Raw genomic sequence first — 21,893 nt, 5'->3', positions numbered from 1 at the left:
ATTACACTGAACAAACAAGGTGGCTGGGCATGGCTAGAAGGGAGAAGTTTCGCAGCAGTACCAACCTGGATAGCTACCAAGCCCCCATCAATGGCCATTTGTTCTTCTCCTGTGCCAAATGCCACAGTGCCACAGAATGCGATGAGCAGGGAGCTGATGCAGCATAGTTACAAGGGTAGGACTCCTATGGCAGCAACGCAAAGCCACCTCACTGAACCACAGTCCCATCAGGAGACAAAAAAAAAACACATTTCAATCCTCTGAACCACTTACAGAAAAAAAACTTAAGTGATAAAACTTTTTCAGAAGGCACAGTTATAACAAGTTCCCCTCCTAGAACACAATCCCTATTCGCAAACAGGAGAGCTGTTATCAGCTGCATGAGCTGGAGTTTGTACATGCCCCAAAACGAACTGAGGGTTACTGGTGCTCTGCAGCCAGACTGCTCTTTTATTACAGAATGCTGAACCTACTGACTCTCCACCTAATCAGTGCAGACAACAAACATTGCTACACTTGTAGTACCAGTAAATCTGCTGTTAGCAGCTGAGAAATTAAATTCTACAGCTCAGTATGCTACGAAAGAGCAGGGAATTATGCAGCCTTGTAGGAAACTAAGATAAACAGTCCAAAACAAGGCAAGAAAAGTTCCAGATATTGAGGGGGAAAAAAAAAAAAAAGAAAAAAAAAAACCAAACGCACATACATATATGTCTCAGCAGCTCACTCAATGTCTTATCTGGATAAGGCAGAATTTCAACAAATTAGCTGCTTAGAATACTGCTCTAATTAATGTTGCTATTTTGCCAACATAAAATCAAAAACTTGGAAACTTGGTTGCTTTTTTTTTTTTTTTTTTTTTTTTTTTTTTTTGGCACAAGGTACCAATAAGTTCAGCATGGAGTGGGTGTGACACACTGACCCAGATTCTGAGCTTAGGAGCAGTTGCACCACCAGGAACTGATCTCCAGGAAGAGATGGAGCAGAAGGCAGAGTAGGAAAGCAGCACTGAGCAGCAGCACTTCAACAAGAACACCCGTCCTCAGCTGCACTGTAACTTACATGGTCATTTTCACACAGAGAAGGGAAAACAAGAAATAGGCTCCAAGCATACACTTCACATCCATTTTAAAATCGTGACTCAAAGGAGTGAATGTTTAGAACCTATATTTGAGCAGAGCTGGGAGGAAAAAAAGGTACTTTAAGGCAGTGTTTGACAACTTCAATCTATCCTAGCTCAAGCTCAGTTCTCCCCTCTCAAAGCTGCAGTCCCAAACCTTAATTCACACCATAGCCAAAGCAGCACTGCTTGTTTTGCCAACACAGAACTGGGAATAAATGTGGCAAACTCCATTCACACAAACTGCTTATCCACAACAGCAAACCACAGAGGTCCACCAAAACCTTCCCCACTCTCTGAACACACATCAGAAACTGTAAAGGAACATCAGAACTTCTCACGAAAGCACCTGAACACCCCAACTTCCAATGTCCTCTTCTCAGGCTGGATTTCAAATACAGTATTTTTGCCAAATGGTTTAGGAAACAACAGAACAATCCCATGCATTTCAAGAAATTCTTTTGAAACAGAAAGGAACCTAAGCATAAAAAAAATAAATGAAGACCGCAAGCCATTTCTGCCCTGGTTGATGCATATAAAGACTAAAGATCTTATTCAAAATAACAGAAAGTAACGCACAAGTAGCACAAGGGGACACAAATGCATTCTCCTGTGTCAGCAGCCATCCAGTAAGGATGCAATGGAGGAGCTCTTAAGGTATGAAACAAAACAGTTCGCTGAATGAAAACAGAAATACTTCAATAATTAAGCCATGGTAGTAAGTGACGATACCCATAAGCTGTGACAAGGACATACTCGGTCCAAAAGAAAGCTAAAAACATGCTAAGTAGTGATCTATTTACTGAAAAACATGGAAAAGGGAAAAAATAACCCTCATGCCACAATGACTTTATACAGATAATACCATCACAACGTTAATATTGCCAAGCCTCCATACAATGACAACACTATTGCCAATATTCTGCAATAGCCAGAGGTTTCAGTGCGCCGTCAGTGACAAACCAACCTTTGATTCCTACACGGATGACAAACAATCATTTCAAGCAGCGCCGTGCACAACCACGGAGCATGCTGATGGCATCCAAATCCACAAAGCAAATCCCTTGCTGGCAGTGACATATTCTGCCATCATCCATCTTTGAAGTTAACAGATGCTGTATTGCAAGTAACACTGCATATGGCACAATGAACGGAGAGTAACGGGCCCTCCACATCCATTTCAACAGCACAAAATACCGTAAAGTGTGTCAGAAGGAATGAGAAATCTCTACTATGTAGTTCTCTACGTTGCCTGGAAGAAATTAAAAGGTAATAAAAGTTTTTAATTTGTCTAACTGCAAAGAGATTTTCATGATGTGTTACGTGATGTTAGGTAAGCCTGCAGCAAGTCAGTGCTGTTATTTCTAAGCATGAACTTTCCTGTTCTTCAAAACGAGATGTAAATTCTGAACATTAACTATACTTAACTATGACAACAGACTGTTTATTGTATTAGAGCTGGGCACTCCAAAAGAAAACAAAAATACATCACTTGATAAAGCACACAAAGAAATATACAGCCAACACGCTCACCCAGTGGGGCCGGACAAACTGGTTTTCCCAAACCATATAAAATTTCTTGATTCCTGTTACATAAAACCGACTCCAAGTTACCCACATTTGAGAATTTACAAAGCCCACTGTCTGCAAATCTGTAAAGTAAATCCTTCTGCTTTGTCTTTTAAATGGCAAGGCCAATTGTATCACTGGAAGTAGTTTTCGGTAAGTTTTGCTCTAACAGTTTCAAGCACTGAGGAGTAGCTTAGGATAATTGTCTTCCTGAGACCAACAATCAGCACTGCCTACAGCAAATAAGTGCAATTTTCCCAGTCTTTTGTTATCAACTTCTCACCAAAAGCTGATTAAACTTCTTACACATGTGAAGTCTTTAAGTATAAATACATGCTACTTAATATACTTAAACATATGTCAAACTTGGAACAGCAGATCTGCACAAAAATTCTTTGCCTTCACCGGCATGTTCTAATCTCCTGCTGCAACAAACTTCTGGCTCACAGGACCATGCCCATGCTGCTCTCACTAGGCTGGTTAGGTGAACTATCTCCTTTCAGGGAACTAAAAAGAAGTAACAACTCGTTACTGAGAATTGGACAAGACACTCCTGGCAATGGATGTTTCAGTGTATCATCCACAAACAGTTGCTCTGCAGCAAAGAATCAAGTGTACCACCTACATACACTGCACACAGGAGCAACTCCCACGGCTTCTAAGATGGAATTAACGGATTCTTTCAGGCTCTGTGTCTCCCTATCTCAATCTTCTCTATTTATTACAGGGGAAGTGGAGAACTAGGATCTTACTGTCACAGAACCAATTACCCACATGTACTCCAGCAGTCATTTTATGTAATTGCCAAAAGATAACTGTAAGTTTTAAACTGTAATCCTAAGAGCCCTAGTAATTGCAGTGCTGCTAACAGAACAGTAGAAATACAAGGAAATAGGCATAAACCTCAAAAATAGAGATGCCCCTAAGAAAGAAGTGATTTACTGTGTGCGAAAAGAGAAAAAAAGAAAACATTGCTAGGTTTCCAACGGACAGAGTTCCTGAAAACTCACTTCTTCTGCTTAAAGGAAAGTAACTATGGAAAAGTCTAACTTGCTGTAACACAATGGGTTATTTATGTTGCCCAGCCAAAAAGACTATCTGGTCACACTCCAAAACCCACTATTTTTTGTCTCAGAAACGCAAGAACACTTGGTGTCCCTGAGCAGCACCCATTCCTTACTGCAGCTTTCCTAAAAAACTATAAAAGTTAGAGAACATACATAAAAGTAGACCCGAGCGGGGCTTTAACCCTGCAAAACAAATTAGTTTAAAGGAGTTTTGCTACGATATATCCAGCTCCAACGCAGCCACCCGTCCCATCTTACAGAACCAAAGGCAGAGCAGAAGGAAAGCCTCACTGCCACCTTCAGATAATTTCCTGAACGGTTTCACCTTTCACTGCGTACATCACAAAAGCACAGAACCTCACTCAGGTTCTACCTATTTCTTAAAGAGAAAATTAAACATACGGCAGCCATGCAGCCAAAGGCCGGCGGAGGTCAGCAGTGTGACAGCAGCAGAGCGGCCCATCGCGCCGCTTCGTGCCGCTGCGTGAGGAGGAGGAGGAACCGAGCGCAGCGATGCCGGCAGGGATGGCCGCGCATGAACACGGGCGTATTTATACCGAGAGGGGAGGAAAGCCTGCTTTCGGCCCCAGAATTTGGCAGTCTCTAGAAGTTAAATGAATTACTGAAAAGATAAAAATAAAACACGCGGCGTCGCGCCGCAGGTCTCCGCTGCCCGCTGGGCCCCGGACGCACCGCCTCGCCATCGCGGCGCGCAGCCACCGGCAGCGCCGGGCCGGGTTGCGGCCTGAGCCCCGCGGGGACAAAGCAACGGGCCAGGAGGCGTGGGCCAGGCCCAGGGCCGCATCCCGCGGGGCCGGGCCGAGAGGAGGAGGAGGAGGAGGACGACGAGGAGGAGGCGCGGCACGCCGCCGTCCGGAAGCGAAAGGCAGAGCCGGGCCCGCGACGAGCAAGGGAGGGGCCGCTCGCGGGGAAGGGACCGGGAACGGAGGGAAAGGGCCGAGGGCCGGAGCGCGGCGCCCCGAGGGGCAGCGCTGAGGCGCAGGGGGCTCCGAGCGCCGTGGGCCCGGGGGCGGAGCCGTAGGCGGCGGAGGAAGGCGGCGGAGGAAGACCCCGCGCGACGGGCGGCGGTACCTGAGCCGCGGGCGGTCCCCTCGGAGGCGGCGGCCCCCAGCTGCCGTCAGCGCAGCGCCCGAGCGGCCCGGCGACAGGCAGAGCGGAAGGGGGGGCGGCAAAAGAGCGCTTCGCTCTGGGCCAGCACCTGCCGCCCGCCTCCTCGCCACGCGTATTGGGTGAAGCCGGCTCCACCTTCGGCTCGATTGGGCGAGGCGCCGGTGAACGACGGCGCCTACGGCCTGTGGAGTTACCGGGCAGCGAACAACAAGGGGAGCGCGAGCAGCGATTGGAGGAGAGCTCCGATGGACGGCCCGCCCACCAGCAGGCTGATCAGCCCGTGGCTTTCCCGTCGCTCAGCGGCTTCCTGCCAATAGGAAGCGGCAACGGGAAGACAGTGTCCCACCCTCAGATGCTATTGGGCGAAAGACGTCTACTGTGGCCGTCCATAGGCGGAGTGGGCTGCCGGTCAGTACGTCGCTGGCCTGCGCTCCGGCGGGGCGAGGGGCGGCGAGTACGTGAGGAGCCGCACAGCAGCGCGCGGGGAGGGGGGGCGCTGCGGTCGCCCTGCGCCAATGGAGGACGGGGAGGGGCCGCCTCCCCGCCCCCCCGCCCCCCCCCCCCCGGCGGGCCGCGCTGTCTCAGGCGCGAACCGGGCCGTGAGGGGTTCTCTGCCCCGAGCGCTGTACCCTTGGGGTGGTCTCACCATGAGGTGCAGCTGAGGCCCTTGTGCAGTCTACTTTCAAGCTCCTCACTGCGGTGCCCGTCAGAGGAAGTCGTCAGTGGCAATACCGCTGTAGTAGAGGTTAAAAACAGAACGTTGCATTTCAAGGTAGCCACGTTGCCATAAAAGACTCTGGGCACTCACCTGCGTACACCTGTTGGGCCACAACGGAGGTGCTTGGAAACAGCCCTGGCTACGCTCCACACCTTTCACCTAAGCTGAAAGGCAGAACCCCAGAGGGCTCAAACCTGGGGAAGGCAAAGGAGGCAGTGAAATCAGCTCCTCAGCAGGAGCCCATAACAGGTTTTAGGTTCCCCATCCCACATAAGCTAGACTTTCAGAAAGCATTTAACTGTAACTACTCACACTGTACCTCTTCCCAGTTAGTTTATTCCGTACACCCTTGTGCTTTACCAACACTTCACTTTCCCACACGTCCACCAGTGCCACACAGTGAAGTTTAGCCACTGGAAGGAGCCCACCCAAACCGCACTTTTGCCCATCTGCTGCAGAGATGCTACAGGTTGGGATGAGTGCCTGCAGCCTGCCCAGCACTGACTGCCTCCCTCAGTCACCATAGCACAGAACTCTGCCCCAACTGGCAGCAGTTACAGCATCACAGACCTCTACCACGATGAAGTATCAGGCATTTTTTAATTCATATGCAGTTCAGTCATGCAGACCACAGACTTCATACACTTACTAGGAAGGGATGGGAATTCACAAAATAAAAGATCCTTACGCTGTTCTTTCAACACCGCTTTTCTTGCTTCCTGGTTCTTTATCTGTAAAACAGTTACTTTACCAAATCACATACTAGATTTTTACTCTATAATATATATTACCAATATACACAATACCAGTATACACAAGTCTGTACAGGAAATGAAGCACCATTCTAACACTAAAAACAAACAAACAAACCAAACCAACACAACCCAGGGCAAACCTCATTTACAGCCACGCACTATCTTATAGCACAGTAATTTTGCTAGTGGAGCTCTGTTTTGAGATCTGCAAGCCGAAGTTACAAAGCATCTAATTTGCAGTAGAATTATCCTAATTGATGTTAAATAAACAAAAACTCAGAACAGTACAATTGAAATTTATATGGAAGAACAAACTGTTTTTTAAAATCCAAATTATAAGAAACAATATACTAGGGGAGTCGATTGCAACAGATCCCACTTAAATATACATATTTCCTGAATTGTTCCCACCCACCAATTCTTCTCAACACAGCTTAGACTAAAAAGTAGAATAACTTTTTCAGTAGAAACTAAAGACCTGAAACTGAAATGCTTAAGTGTTAACATTAACCTTAAAATAAACTTAAAGGGAGCAACTAAACAACGTTTGAAAACCAAAGCTGTGAAATTATGCAACATCTTAAATGCCTATATTTTTTTCCATTTATTTTAGCTGCATTTGAGTAGGAAAAAAAAAAAAAACTATCTTTTACATTTGGGTTACAGTAGTGTGGAAATCTAACTAAAAAGTTAACCCCCTGAAAGTTGAAGAGATGCTGAGAATCTTGTTTTTTGTATTTTAATTGAATATACCATATACTTTTCTCCAGTGCTGACTATGAAATATTTTGAGTACAAGAATATCAAAGTAGTTTTTCCATTATTTCTCTATAGTGAAAAATAGTAAGTATTAAAAATTAAAATAGGCTTAGAGTAATGATAGATGAATACAAAAGTCCTGCACAAGCAATTAGGTCTGGAAACCTGTTTCAGAGAGTTAAAGGAGAACAGCCAACACCTTCATCTGAAAAGATATTTATTTTGAGAACTTCAACTTGCACATTGTACAAAAATTAACAAATTCAGCAAAAAGCCTATAAAACATTTTTCCCCTAACATATTAACATTATAATTTTAAAAGAGTAAGAGTAAAGAAAAACAAAACCAGGCACGTTTGTTCCAGTCTGTCTGCAGTCAAACGTGATTAAAAACATCTCTGTCTTGCTGAGGTATTAAACTGCAAACTTTGATTATGTTAGAAAAAGACAATCCATTCACAAAAGCAAGCCTCCTTGGTGTCATATACAATAACCAAAATGTTTCCAAAAGTCAAAATTAATTATTCTCCATTTCTAGGTAGAAACACAGTGGGGAAAAAAATAATATATATATATAAATTCACGTTACCATCACACACCTAGCATTAGGAGGAAACCTGAAAGTTTGCAAATCCATGATAATCATATACAGCTACAGTGTTATATTTTACTCAAAGAACAAAATCCGGTTGTCAGGTTTAAACAATTCAGTGCTTATGAAAAAAAATAATACATATATATGGTGATTCTGGGCCCAGTATTTCAAAAAAAAGGAAGAAAAAAGGCACTTAAGAATGGCTTTAGTATATTCCATAATGGCATTTCAGGACAGAAGACAGAACCTGGCTGAACAAATAGTTCCCTAATAGGAAGTCCAACTGAGGTAGTACTTCATATTGCTCTAACTACTTGACTATAAGCCAGTAGTTTGTTTGAACATACAAAATTAGCAGGAAATGGCTTTGATAAGTTTTGTCAAATGTATAAAAACAGTTATTGAAAAAATAACAAATACCCACTTGTGTTAGAAAAACAGAAGTCATAAGCCAGGAACCATCTTACACACCAAAATGCTGCCAGGGTGATACACAAATCTACTTTTATGCCCAAATCCCAAATGTTGAAGATTGTTCTAGCAACCAAGCCATTTTTTTTGAATAAAACAAAAATAAAAAGGTGGGGAGAAGGGACAGAAAAAGCAGAAAAACTTTCACAATTGTCAGCAGCCTTACCAGAAGCACTTTGTAAATCCCCATTAAAAAATATATATATATAATAAACTCTGCTGATGGATGGCAGTTTTGAGGGGCAAATAATTGTACAAAGTTCAGCATTTAGAACAAAAAAAACCAAAAACCATGGACATATGGAAGGTTCAGGTTTTTGGTTTTTGGTTTTTGTTTTTTTTTTTAAAGAAATATGTTGGGTATTTTTTTGTCGTTGTTGTTTTTTAAGGGTCTGGGAGAACACCAACTACTTTTTTTTTGTTTTCTTAAATTAAGCCCATGTAAAATCCATTAATAAGTTTGAATAAAAGAATATTAGAAGTGCTTTACGGAATCACCGCCCATTGCCATATCCAGGAAAGAGCTGAGTTAGAATGGTCTGCAGTGTTTCATTCACTTGCATGGTATAATTTTTGCCAAGGTCGTAGCGGCAGGCTGGACAACTGTACACATCAGCTTTGAAGGACCTATCCAAACAATCCTGGTGAAGGATGAATAAAGAAATTGGTTAAGAATAGAAAGACTTGCAGTTCCGCTTATTCTACGCAGCCCCTATTGGAAATTGAGATTCCTTCTACATCCAAGTCCACCTAGGTACTTGACAAGAGCTGAGAAAGCCCCAAAGTGCTGCCAGGCTGGTCATAGGAAAGAAAGCTTCCTTCATTGCAACCACTATTATAATAAGTCCATGTTCTTCAGAGCACATTTGTCATGGACACAGTGTTTAAGGGCATGGTAGAAATGTTGAAGACTACTGTACCTTCCATAAGTACAGTTCACATCATACCTCTAAGGAGAAACAGACTAAAAACCCATATGCTTTGTAACACTGTTGACTCCAGTGTCACTGAGCAGTATTACTCAATCCACAGATAAGCTCTCATTACCCTCTTTTAAAATAATCTGATAGTAGCAATACAGCAGTGGAGTTTTCCTTAAAGCATCAACTTTTCTGTGCAAAGAACTATTATCAAATCACAAGTTTTCACATATATACCTGAATCCTGCTAAAAGATTGAGTCAAAACAAAATCTCATCACTAAACGAGTCAGTTCAAGGTTTGTTGGCTCAACTGCTTAACAGGAGAGTTGCACCAACTGCTCACCTTGCACACGTTATGTTGGCATACAGTTGTGACTGGCCGAAACACCACCTCTTGGCAGCAAATACACAAGAAAGCCTCTTCAACTTTATTTAGAAATTTCTGTAAAGAAAACATTTGAACTATTTATTATATTATGAAAGATACAAGCAATTTTTCTACAAAGCTCAACACACACACAAAAAAAAAATTAGCAAGTTCCTCTCCTTCCTATTGGTCTTAAATACGAGTACGAACCAGTGCTTTAAAGTTATGCTGTGGATGCCCACAATGAAAAAAAATACTAACAATCTGAAGCTACTTCCTTGCACAGCCAAGAAGTTTATATCTAGGGATAAGTTAACCATCACTTTATTTCAGGAATGACAAGCATGACTTACCGGTCCATCTTTAAGAGCATCAAGTACTTCATTCCACAGTTTTTCATTGGCTTCATCATTTCTTATAAGAGATTTCTGCTGAGACGTCAATTTGTATGGCTCAACTTTTGATTTCTTCGGAGTCCCTGAAGGAGAGTTAAGGACCTTTTCCTCCGCTCCTGAAAGAAAACAGAATGACTTTAAACAAAAAGCAAAACCAAAATCAAACAAACAAGATTAGTAAAATGCACAAAGACCTACAAGGCTTTCTATATCCACTTGCCTACTTCACAAACCTGCTGATTTTCTTTTCCTCTTTCCTTTCCCTGGAGTATCAAACTCATCGTCTCCATTATTTTCTTTATCTTTGTTTGCAACGGCTTCCAAATACCCCTCAGGATACTGTAGGAAAACAAAACCAAAAAGCATCCAATGTAAATATGCCAATTCATAGACTTACTGTCTGTTACAGGTTGGAAAGGTAATTCCTGGAGCAACTGGCATAATAATGGAACACTGTTCTTCCAAAGCGCTAGGCTGCAAAAATTCGCTAAAAGAAAATTAGTTTTGTCCATTTAATCTCCTGATGTAAGAAGGAAAACAACCCATAAGATTGAAAGCACTTCAATCCTAAAGCAGGCTCTCTTGATTCTTAGAATCTTACACAATGCAGAGCAGATTATCCTCAATGTATAACAAAAAAAGCCCTGCTATCCATCAAGTTCTCCAAAGGAACCACAGTGATGTTCCAGAAGCACACCTGCATTGTTAGGCCAAGCTTCTTCATCCTGTCCTTTCCTTCTTTGGTCCAAGGAGCAGGTTCTTCATCATCTCTCCTAAGCAAGTAACGCCACACTAGAAATCCAGATTTCCCTGTCTCAGGCCAGTATTTCACAACCTTTAAAAAAAAAAAAAAAAAAAAAAAAAAAAAGCCACATTCAAGTCCACCAGACATTATAAAAACTTACTTGCCATAAGCAAATTCTCTTTTCTTAAATCAGTAGATTCAAATCCTACTTACCTTATATATGCCATCATATCTGTTCCCTTCTACAGGAGCATATTTGCTGTGTTTGCCTCCTTTTACATTCCTCACCACTCGGACTGGTTTTCCAGCTCTCCAGTCCTTAGCTTCAGCTCCATTTTTGTCATTGATGGGAGCACTGCAGTTTAGAGCCAAAGCTCTGTAAGAAAAAGTCCATTCAAGTTAGCATATTTACCAGACAGAACTCTTCAGAATCAAAAACGGAAGATAAAGCAAAGCAGAACTTATATGTAACCCAATTACTACAGAACTCAACTACGGAGTTCAACGACACTGTTTTACTCAACACTGCACTGATACAGTCAGGTACTACAAAGAGTAGCAGTGTACTGTCACTGTGCTGAACCTTAGCTTGGCTTACCAAAAACATGTTTATGCTATTTTACTGCTCTGTTCTTATGTTTGAGCCAATATTGAATGTGAGACGACTATCGTTTTTTATTGTATTTGATTTATAGAATCATAGAATCACAAGGTTGGAAACGACCTGCAAGATCATCTAGTCCAACTGTACAGTACACTCTAAAAAACATTTCCACTGCACAGCTGATCTGCAGCCTACAAAAGTAGTTTTTGCATTTAGCCAGTTTCTTTTGATTACAAATAGTACAAACAAACACTCAAGTTGACAGATTGCCAGCTTCTAGGTTAGAAATTGAATGTAAATGTTGCCAACCTGTTCATATTGGTGAGTTTTTGATCACAAGACTGTTCTGCTGTACGTTTGTTTCCAGAAAGATCACGACCTCCACTCCCTGTATATGTGAAGGAATTCCCGTGATCCTGAAACGCATATGGATTGTTTCAACATATTCACAACAGTAATTCAATACAAGAAGGAAAAGTCTTTTAATCAAATAGCTATAACATTGCATTCTGGAAAAAAACAAAAACAAAAAAAACAAAAAGGAAAGATAATTCCTCCATTTAAGTGTAGTTCCCTCTTGAGAAAAGCAGAAGAGAAATCACGGTTGCAACTGCTGTCTCATCACACCTGAAAAGTGCAAAGAGGCCTCTGCCAAGAGAGTAGCACACCACTTGCACAGAACCTGTGTGGAAGCGCATGGCGTGTTCTAGATGAAAGATCATTTAACTTGTGCCGTTGGTACTTACACTGCTGCATGAATTAGGACTCAAAACAGTAGATGAGATATAGTCTGCATTCATAGGTGTTTTGTGAGAGGTTCAAAGGGGCATTCGGGGGGAAGGAGTCAGGGAGTAGTACTACACTGATGAACTGTAAGAATGAGCATTACAGGCTGGGAAAGCCTGATAAGGATTACATTTGGCTAGGTGAACAAACAGATATATTCAGCAGTAGCACTTCTATCCCTGGTTTTGTTCTAGATCTTGCAGCACATACAGAGTCTGATGAGACCCAGAAAATACAGCTAAGAACTCCTGGATTAAAAGCTGACATATAGATGTTAAACTTAATACAGACGATTTTCCTGGATTGGAGACTTCCTTCACCTATTTTATTCTAAATAACTATCGTGAGAATGGAGAAACATCTGAGAGAACGTAGGATGTAATTATGACCATAGCCGCAAGTCAGTTTGATTCTCAGACATAAATAATAAAGATTCACTTACTATATCATCTTCATAGCCTCCTGCCAGAACTAAGGAATAAGCACCATCATTACTTCTGCCGTGGATCCCAGCCACATGCGGCCTGTGAACACCAGATTCGCTCACCTGGAAGACGAAAATTAGATTAAGTTTAAAAAAAAAAAAACAAACAAAAAAACAATCCATAAGTTTGATAGGCAACTGCTATCAACAAACCACAAGCAACATGATTACTTATTTGTCTTGGAACTAAAATAGTAGTATTACTTCACATTTGCTTTGCATATATTCCAGAGAGAAACTGTCTTCACCACCACCCTCCCAAAATGTCCAGATAAAAGAAAGAAAAATGTTTTCAAAAATGAAGCAATGGAGTATTCCAGTGAATTGAGCACAAGGATACTTTTCATTATGTGAATTTAGAAATGTTGATTTTTCCAACCTAGATTGCTTATTGAAAACCCCAGGAATTTTACAGTAACATAACAGGTACTACAACAACATAAGGGTAATAGTCTTTGAAGACTTGCAATGGCAGCATTCACATCCTACTTGAAAAAGTCTGAGTAGCTCACAGCTTTCTTTCTACCGTTTATAAGAGGACAATAAAGCTGTTTAATATATCCAGATTTTTGAGAGAGACTTGACGTCAGAAGAAGGGGGAGATACCACACACCTCCAGGGCAAAAAACTGGAAGTACATACATTTGGTCTGGATTTTAAGTCATCAAAAAAGACCCACACCTGAAAGGCCTGGACAATGCAACATTAGCTGTAGAACACTCGATACAAAGCCAGAATTCTTTCCTTTCTGCATTTACATATCCAGGGACATATACTTCTAATATTAACCATTCCAGGTTTTACATGTAAGAGCGAGATCATTCCCACTTTTCTTATAGTGTAAGAGACCAGGATTCCGCTTCATACCTGAACTCTGAACTTCCACATGGTGCCAACTGGAATACCAGGAATTGGTCCATAATGGTTAGAGGGTACAATGGTACATTCCTTTGTGCGACCAACACATGCCATGCCCTATTTCAAAAGGGAGACCAGTTAGCCAAGAATTACAAGGAAACACACACCAACGCTATTCTTCAAAAATAAAACCTGACCTTGCCCCAGTCTCTCCGCGACGATGAATTAGCAGATGCCATCTTTTGTTTCTTTTTACTTTCTTTTAATTTCTCTCCTGCCAGAACCACCTCACTTGCATCATTTCGACATTCAGGGCAATACCTGAACTCATAAACCAAAGAAAGTTAACAAGCAGCAAAGCTTAAATTTCAAAAGAGAAGAGTCTCAAAAATAGGGTTATAATGTTACAGTTTCCCCATATGAACAGAGACGGGACACTGAAGCAACTCCCCATACACAAATTGGACCTGTGTTCGCTGTGTTAGTGGCCTTGCACCATCTTCTAAACCACTGCACATGTCAAGAAATCATCTGTGTCATAAAAATTATTGCATCCCATTTCAGCATGTTATACATGAAATAAAACCATATATTTTCCCACATGACAGCTGCTCCAAAGTAACACCTCCTATCTTATTTCACGTTGGCCCACAACAGAAGAGGTGGATGTCGGTGGGATGGCAGTAGAGGTGCAATCTTCCCACCAATATCCCGTTACATTTTGTTGCCATGCGACAGATGACAGCAGAGGAGCAGCGTGACAAAATGGTGTCTGACGTGGAAGTGCAAATGAAGAAAAGGGTTTGAACTGAATTTCTCTGTGCAGAAAAAACTGTATCCATTGATAATTATCAGTGCCTGCCAAATGAACAAAAATGCACACCTAATGGTGGTGACTGTGTTGTGAAACAGTTTTTTGTGACCTAGAACTTGCTCTATCAAGTAGTGTTGCTGTGCTTTTAGTAACTGTTGTAGTTTCCATGGAAATAAATAGGAAGCATTACTTTATGAGTTACGTTTCCTCAAAGAAAAATGGAAGTATGTCCCAAAACTAGGGAAAAAAAGTTTGAAAGCCACCGGCTTACTATCCTAAAAAAAATACTCTCACTGACCTGATTTTCAAGAGAAGCTATGAAGTTTCCTAACAAAAACAAAATAAAAAGCTCAACACACACAGAACACCCAAAAAAGTAGCACAACTCTTCACCTCACACAATCACTCGCCAACTAACAGGAAGCCCTAGTCCTTACTCACTACTCAATCTAGATGGCAACAATGATACCACACAGCATTATTAGAACTTACCAGTCCTCGTCATCTGGTATACTACTAAGGGGAGGGTTGAGGCAGTAGATGTGGAAAGCCATATCACACTCATCACACATGAGCTGTTTATCAGGATCTTGTTTACCCCCACAGATATGGCAAGCACAGATCCTGCAGGTTTTGTTTGGGTTGTCCTTACAAGCTTTACACACAGGTCCACTTTGTCCTGTTAGCAAAAAGAAACAACGCTCCAGGAAGTGCGAAGATACATTACGAATGGTCAGAGGAATCACAGCTGCACGTGTTTTAGAATTCTGATGCTCAGACGTTATTAAGAGAACATCACAAAATAAGATAACAGTACGTGTGAGAAAAATACAATACTCACGTTTCAATGGTCTGGCACTAATTGGACAAACACTGCCTGGTTCTTCAATTTTATAAATGTCATCCACAAATTTAATTCTGCAGTCATTCAAAGAATCACCAGCCTCCCTACAATAAGTTGATAAAAGTCAAAGTTCAGAAAGTATCATACAATATGAATTCACAGCTCACATACATCAGTAATATAAACTGATCTGACATCAGTCCTGTATCTCAAGAAAACCCATTGTAGCATCAAGTGATCTACAACAGTAGTATGACAGCATCACCATGGAATCCTTCCATGTAATTGAAGTGTGCTCCTTTTACTTCGCTGAAAATTTAGGTACTTGTAGAGTTGAAATTGTCATTGAAATATTTTTTGTTGATAACAACCAGACTAAAATCAACTACTCCTTTATAAAATCAAAATAACTACAGTGAGAGGAAGGAGGAATGTTCTGGCAACCCTCTGAAAATGTACTTTTATCATATGAAACACAAATTGAGAGTTCTTCATATGTACGCGTTAGAAAGGAATTGAAGATTATCATCCTTATAAAGTGAAGGCTTATGCTAAATTTTTATATGTAACACAAAACATTACCCTGAAGTTTTTGTTAAACCACTAGGTAATACAGTAAACAGAAAATTCTTCACCTCCTAGCAAATATGGGGCTTTTTCTCTCAGCAGTATGCAAATCCACAGATCAGTATGCCCTGTGATTCCCTGAAGCGCTCAATTCCTCCAGTTTAACTCAATCACCCCAAAAGACAGTTCAGTTTTCCATCTCTCCTCAGCATTTCTGTTGCTGGTTTTGTTTGTTTGTTTCCAGGATTTGTTTGCATTGTTTGTTTGTTTGTTTTGCAGTCACTCAGACCTCATGAAAGCTTAAGTAGAGCTGGAGAGTTCCATTTATCCCACATTTCTGTTCTGAATTGCTTACCCAAGTAATATCTTCGCATTTATCTCCCTGATCAGTTTTGTTTCCCTTTTCTGCAGGATCTCGGCATCATACCAAAAACCTCTCTCTGTTGGTTCATCAGGATTGTAGTTGACCATCACCACCTGTCCTACTTCTAGCTGATGCCATTTCAAGATAGTCCGTGCACGAGACCGTACATCATTCGAACTCAGTTCCACAACTCCATTCTCTGGATAACTTGAGTCAGAAGGTAGACATGGAAGGTCAGGGAAGAAAAGTAAGATTCATCATCACACTTTATTCACAGTATATTTTACCTAGACGAGTTGATTTAAGAACTGAAGCCACAAACTGGAATACTGGATAGAATAAAAACTCCTCCTACGCAGTCACAGCTAAAAAGAGCAGCCTAACTTAATTAGTATTGCAACCCATTCAAAACTTGGGTAATAGCATTTCATATCTCTAAAAACATGATTCCAGTCCATGTGTTTTGTCTTACAGTTAATGTGGTTAACTCATACAATTACTGTGTTAGCCCAGTTCTGTTTTACCTCAGGGATCTCTACAATCAAATTCCCCACTGACATCACAATCCAAATGAATTTATTAGCCACGAAGTCAGCAAAACTCACTCTTCATATTTCACATGATATATTACATCTTCTTCTGGAATGGTTGTCTGCTGATCAGCAACTGCACGACTCTCACTCGCAGCTTTTCTTCTGGTTACATTTACAACCTGGGCTTCAAACCATGCTCCCATATTCATATCACGAGCATCAACCAAGTCATTGATCTATATAAAGCAAAGTATACAGCTCACCAAAGTCATTTTCAAAGTAAGCATTTATTTTCCAATCTACTTGAAAATTTAACCTTCTCTAGCTAACTACTGTCAAGATTTTTAACCAATTAACTTTAAGATCTCCTTTACTTTCCTGTTGCCAACATGCATCCCCCTATGGTCTCCTCTGATTGATCCTGTCAGGCTAAAAATCCATTATATACCAGCACGTATAAAAAGCCTTGTTATCTAGTACAAACCATTCATTAACCTACAACAGGCTTTCAGAGTCATCTTGCTCATAATCTGACAAAGAGAACACTAGATCTGTAATAAAAAACACTGAAACAGAAGTAAAATGATTCTGAACAGCTGGTTGAGAATTTCCTTTTGTCTTTTTTTTTTTTTTTGTCCATTCAGGGAAGCTTCAGCCTTGGACACATACTGTAATTCTAATTAAAAGGGGAAAATGAAAAATAATTATTTTAACCCAGAACATGTTGCATTTAATTAGTTTGTGGGTTTATTGGTATTGTTTTTTTGTTTTGCTGTTGCAAAGTTCAAAAAATATAAACAAAAAAAACCAATTGTATCGTGAAAGATTTTCCCAAGTTCTCAACCACAGAAAAACCCCTTCCCTCCCAAAGCACAGCTCCAAGCAACTCCTGTTCTTCACTGACTCACCTTATAGAGGCCAAATCCTGGGTCAGCCCAGTCAGACTGTGCTGCCGTGCTGGGCTGCCCCTCCAGGTCCATGACACTTTCTCCATTGTGAGAGCTTTTGTCGGATTCACTTTGACCTGAGCCACAGCCAGAGTCTGTGTCAGAGAGCTCTGAATCCTTCTCCTTACTCACAGCAGGAAGCACTGCTGGGCTTTGTCTAACCAAGAGCTGAACAATATCATTCAGTCCAACGCTGTAATCAAAAAGGGAGTGACCATCCTCCATCTGCAGGGAAAGCATCAAAATCATCTGGTTATTGAATTCAATGGAGATTTTCCAATTCAAAACCATCCATCGTGCTGCAATTGTCTTCATGCATCAAAACCAACCACGTTTCTCAAAGACCACTAACAACTGGGGACCTGGCAGTTCTTCAGTTGCACAATAGTCACACATTGTTATTCTATTTTAAAACATTCCTTTTTCTCCAACAGGCTCCACAGACCAAAAAACTATGTTTCCATACTGCAATGGACTTTTACCCACATTAAACTGCTGTGTTCTATGAGTTCTGGAAAAGTTACTGCTACACTCCTTAGAAATGCAATTCTGAGAAGAACTTAAAAGAACCACAGATTCCCTACTTCCTATCAAAACTTAAAGATTATTCCACATTACCTAGGAACTCTGATGCAAGCTCCTTAATTCAGACACATCCCATCATACAAATATTAACACAGAACAGTCCTTACATTCTGCATGCTCCAGATTATTGCTAGAACCTCGCTCTGAAATGCAGCATTAAGTACAGACCAAGGAACGTTCTTTCTTCCAGACTTCCAGCTTTTCCATTGGAAGCACAGTCAAGGATTCACTTCAACTTGGAACTGTCCATCCACTTCTTAGCGTAGCAGGGCATGTCTTAGTGTCACACCCTCCACAATTTTAAGGATTGTTTTGCAAGTATGGCATTGTATGGAGTCAAATAAATATCTCGCTCCTAGAAAAAGAGGGGCACAGAGGGCAGGTAGGACTCTCACTGCCATCAGAACACTGCACTTGAGGCCACGGCACAGTCAGAAGCTGAGACAAAAGCTTCGCTGCATAAAAGGTCTGACTAAAAAATTATACAGGAAATGATCATCCCCTTCAGCCCAAACCACCAGAAGCTGCAATTCAAGAGCTTTGTTCTCTATTAGCGGGAAACAGAGCAAAGCCACAAAAATTCACACTTTACAGGAATCGCTATGATATCTCAATTCTGATTTATGGCACTGAATGGTTACAGGACAATCCCTGGAAATCGGAGTGTGCAGGAAATGCTCTGGGCTGGATCTGGTTGAGAGACAAAGACTCACTGCAATACACAAGAATGAACCAAAAGCGCGCCGCTTCTTCTAAAGAGCGACAGCACGGCGGCAGCACGGCGCTGCACTCACAGACCATGTGGCAGCAGGTGCAGAGCAGCAGAGAACCGCACCAGGATGCCAAACCACAGCGTGCAAAGCACTCCTGGTGAAGGTGGAAGCAGCTGCATGTGCACCTCCAGCAACGGGTGCACTTTTTTTAAACTAACGAGCTTTCTCCTGACTTCTTCAAACGTAACCATTTCTAACGATTCCAAAGCCAAAGTGCTGATGGGCACAGCAGAGGAAGATCGAAGGAGGTTGGACCACACAGTGTAAACGGTTCTGTCTGCAACGAACTGACAAAAAGCCCAAACGCGCATGCAGAACGGAGGATGCAGGAGTACACAGCAAACTTAGCGAAGTGGCAGACCGCGCCTGCTCCAAGCGCTTGGTGTCGCCTCGGCACGCATCGCCGAGCAACACTGCGGCTGTCAGTGACCCGCAGCCCCACGGGAGCCCCCCTGGCGCGGCCAGTGGTTCCCGCCCCCGCGACCGCGGATATCCTGGGTTCCTCACACTCCAAATGGAACGGAGGGAACAGAGGAGGGGAGGGGCGGCACACAAAGCCCCCGACAGCCCCGGCTCCATCCCCCCCAACATTGCAGCGCTCCCGGCGTCGCGCCCGTTCGTACCGCTGGGGCGGAGAACGCTGCGCGGGGCCGCGCGGTGTCACCGTGTCACCGCCCCCAGAGCGGCACAGCCCCACCGCCCCCCGCAAGAGGGCCCCGCGAGGTACCTGTTTGCCGCGGTAGAAGAGGCGCTGCCGGTGCGGCTCGACGCCGAACACCTCATGGATCCGCAGACGCAGCCCCTCCACCTTGGTGAGCTTGGAGAGCGAGTCCACGCGGTGGGTCTCCCTCCCGTCCATGGTGCGCACCTGGATCCACATGGCGCCGGCCCTTACGGGAGCAGCGCGGCGTCACAGGACGGCGCCGGAGCCCGGCGCGGCAGCCCCCCAACCAGTGAGGCCGCGATCAGCCCGCCGCCAGCCCGGCACGGCCGGCCCGCCCTCCCGCTGCCCCCGCGCCATTGGCCGCCGGCCCAGCCGGTTCCGGCTCGGATTGGCTGCCGGTGCCTTAGGCCCGCCCCCTCCCCCGCCGCGCCTAACGGCCCAGCTCGTGCCCGGGCTTCACTACGCCTTGCGGGCGGGCGCCGCGCGCCAATTGTATCTCGCGCCACAATTGAAACACTCTCTCAGCTCTCGCGGAGGCCTCCCCCTAGACATCGCGAGACTATGCAAATTAGAGCGGAGCACTGGTTGGGGCGCGGGGGGTTAAGTTCTTAAAGTGGCCGCCGCGGCCCTACTGCCAGGAACGGCGGCGCTCCCCACGGGCAGCAGCGGAAACGTTCTTCCCACGACCACCCTCGGGGGGCGCCGCTGCCGTTCCTCCCCCGGAAAAAAAAATAACAGAGCCCGCAGCGGCCCCCACCGCCCCAACCCGCGGCTGCTGGCAGCTCTGAGAGCCAACAGCGGTCCTCTGCCCGCCCCGCTGCCCGCGCTTCCCCCGCTGCACAGCCCCATGGCGAGGGCAGGGGCCGCAGCCCCAGAGCTCCGCGCTACGCACGGCGTCCGGGAGCAGAGTCGCCCCCCAGCACCGTGCCCCGCGGTGACGGGCGCTGCGAGTTCCCGGCAGCTGTCACCAACACGGAGCCGCTGCTCGCAACAGGCATAGCGCGAGGGTGAATTCCCGCCGCCGCCGCCGCCCCCTCCCCAGTGTGGCCGCAACTCTATTGGCAGGCCTGGGTCAGCGGGACTCACCAGCGTAGCTCCGCGGTGCTGGAGGCCGCTACCGCGCTGCGCCCCGCAGCCGCCGCCCGCTCTCTCCCCGGGCTTTGGAGTTTGGCGCGGAAAAGCCCCGTGCGCGGCGGGCGCCCGCCCATTGGTCGCCGCTGGCGGGAACGAGCGGGAGGGGTGGGGCCGCCATTGCCTCCCGGGAGCGCGGAGCTGCAGGGAGGTCCGGGCGGGAAAGCGGCAGTGCCGGGGGGGCGAAGGGCCGGAGAGCGCGGAGTCGGGAGAGCCGCGCAGCAGACAGCCCCGCAGCATCCCAGGGCGCAGGCAGCACTGAGTGTCCCGTAATATAAAACTGGGAGCACGACTGTCCCGCCGACAGGTCCACAAAGCCAAAATCTCACCTCTTCATTCCCCTCTAGTCGCCATAACCCCAGGCCACACCATCACCACCCAGTGCCCATCATGTAGCACACGTTTCAGGGCAGCTTGAGGGACCATCGTGGTAGGGAGAGGCTTCCAGGGACCTGCAGCTCCAAGCCCCTCAGCTCTGAGCAGCAGAGCCCCCGGGGTGGGCAGCAGTGCTGCAGAAGGGGGCCCCTCAGAAATGTGGCCTGGGTGCCGAGAGTGGGGCTGCTCTGGGGAGTTATCCTCCAACAAGGAACAAAATAAAAAAGGATAAAGTTTGCTGAGCCTGGGTGTCAGGTGGAGCAAACCATAAGCTGGGGATTACCAAGAGGTTTCTGAGAAAACGAGGCGGCTTGGAAAGAAGTAGGAAAGAATGAAAACTGGATAAGGTGGGGAAGAGGTGCTCAGCTTGGAGTGTGGTCGCTGCAGGCGGGTGGCTCCAACAGAAGCAGCTTCAGCAGCTCTGCAATCTGCCTGGGCCTTGCAAAGCCGCTATCTGGTCCTTCCAGACAAGGAGAGCATGAGGTGCTCTGGAGCTCAATGCAAAGCAGAACTTCCCTTGCTATGCCCCCTGCACCTGCAGGCACAGAGCCAATCTCTCATGTGCATGTTAAAAAACACAAAATCTGTGGGATGGAGCACCCAGCACACCCCCGATTTGCAGACTGCTGAAGTGAATGCATACAGCAATAGAGCAGTATGCATCCCTCCCTTATCCCCCTGCTCTCATCCTTAGGATCTGCTGGGGATCCCACAGCTAAGCCACAGATCACAGGTTGAAAGGCATTGGCTTAGATTAGGTTAGTACCAAAGGTTAGGCATGTATCAGTGCATAAAAGCCTTGGATATGACCTACGACCTGCAGCAGTCAGGCTTCATTTCCTCCCAGATCTGAAGGCTTTGCCTTACGAGAAAGTCATTTTCCCCCCTAGAGATGAACTGGAGTCTTAACCTTGACCCACTGCAGCAGCAAACTCCACATTCTGAAGGGGT

The 21,893-nt window shown here is 44.6% G+C and overlaps 2 protein-coding genes across 7 annotated transcripts in view; both read right to left on the bottom strand.

Moving 5' to 3' along the window:
* Positions 1-5,059, bottom strand: part of KDM4B (lysine demethylase 4B) — an 80,959-nt gene extending 75,900 nt beyond the window's left edge. For 2 of the 4 annotated variants that reach the window (XM_048927844.1, XM_048927847.1), the window contains exon 1: positions 4,849-5,042. The gene's annotated coding sequence lies outside the window, so the exon portion shown is untranslated. Of the gene's footprint in view, positions 1-4,848 lie in introns of all 4 variants that reach the window. The other 2 variants (XM_048927846.1, XM_048927845.1) reach the window with 2 other exon arrangements.
* Positions 5,060-7,319: 2,260 nt separating this feature from the next.
* On the bottom strand, positions 7,320-20,613 carry UHRF1 (ubiquitin like with PHD and ring finger domains 1). Of its 3 annotated transcripts, XM_048927804.1 has the most exons (17): positions 20,523-20,613; positions 19,500-19,662; positions 17,376-17,639; positions 16,540-16,703; positions 15,926-16,141; positions 15,001-15,107; positions 14,652-14,838; positions 13,543-13,666; positions 13,355-13,462; positions 12,446-12,550; positions 11,527-11,633; positions 10,827-10,989; positions 10,566-10,703; positions 10,102-10,207; positions 9,827-9,984; positions 9,450-9,548; positions 7,320-8,825 (listed from the first exon to the last, which is right to left on the bottom strand). In XM_048927804.1, exons 2-17 carry the CDS (start codon positions 19,650-19,652, stop codon positions 8,679-8,681), a joined length of 2,346 nt encoding a protein of 781 aa, XP_048783761.1. In that variant the 5' UTR covers positions 19,653-19,662; positions 20,523-20,613; the 3' UTR covers positions 7,320-8,678. The 3 variants fall into 3 exon arrangements, with proteins under 3 accessions (XP_048783761.1, XP_048783759.1, XP_048783762.1); XM_048927802.1 differs by lacking the exon at positions 20,523-20,613 and having other exon boundaries at positions 19,500-19,772; XM_048927805.1 differs by lacking the exons at positions 19,500-19,662; positions 20,523-20,613 and adding an exon at positions 18,107-18,267.
* Positions 20,614-21,893: the final 1,280 nt, after the last annotated feature.

This window comes from Lagopus muta, chromosome 26, assembly GCF_023343835.1.
Source record: "Lagopus muta isolate bLagMut1 chromosome 26, bLagMut1 primary, whole genome shotgun sequence".
Lineage (NCBI taxonomy): Eukaryota > Metazoa > Chordata > Aves > Galliformes > Phasianidae > Lagopus > Lagopus muta.
The sequence above is the reverse complement of the archived record's forward strand: the minus strand, read 5'-3'. Positions and strand labels throughout refer to the sequence as shown.

Coding starts and splice junctions, on each gene's coding strand:
- UHRF1 (XM_048927804.1), bottom strand. CDS start 19,652: ATGTGGATCCAGGTGCGCACCATGGACGGGAGGGAGACCCACCGCGTG. Junction 14,839..15,000: donor TAGTGCCAGACCATTGAAAC/GTGAGTATTGTA, acceptor TTTTGCTAACAG/GACAAAGTGGACCTGTGTGT. Junction 11,634..12,445: donor GAGGCTATGAAGATGATATA/GTAAGTGAATCT, acceptor TATGCGTTTCAG/GATCACGGGAATTCCTTCAC.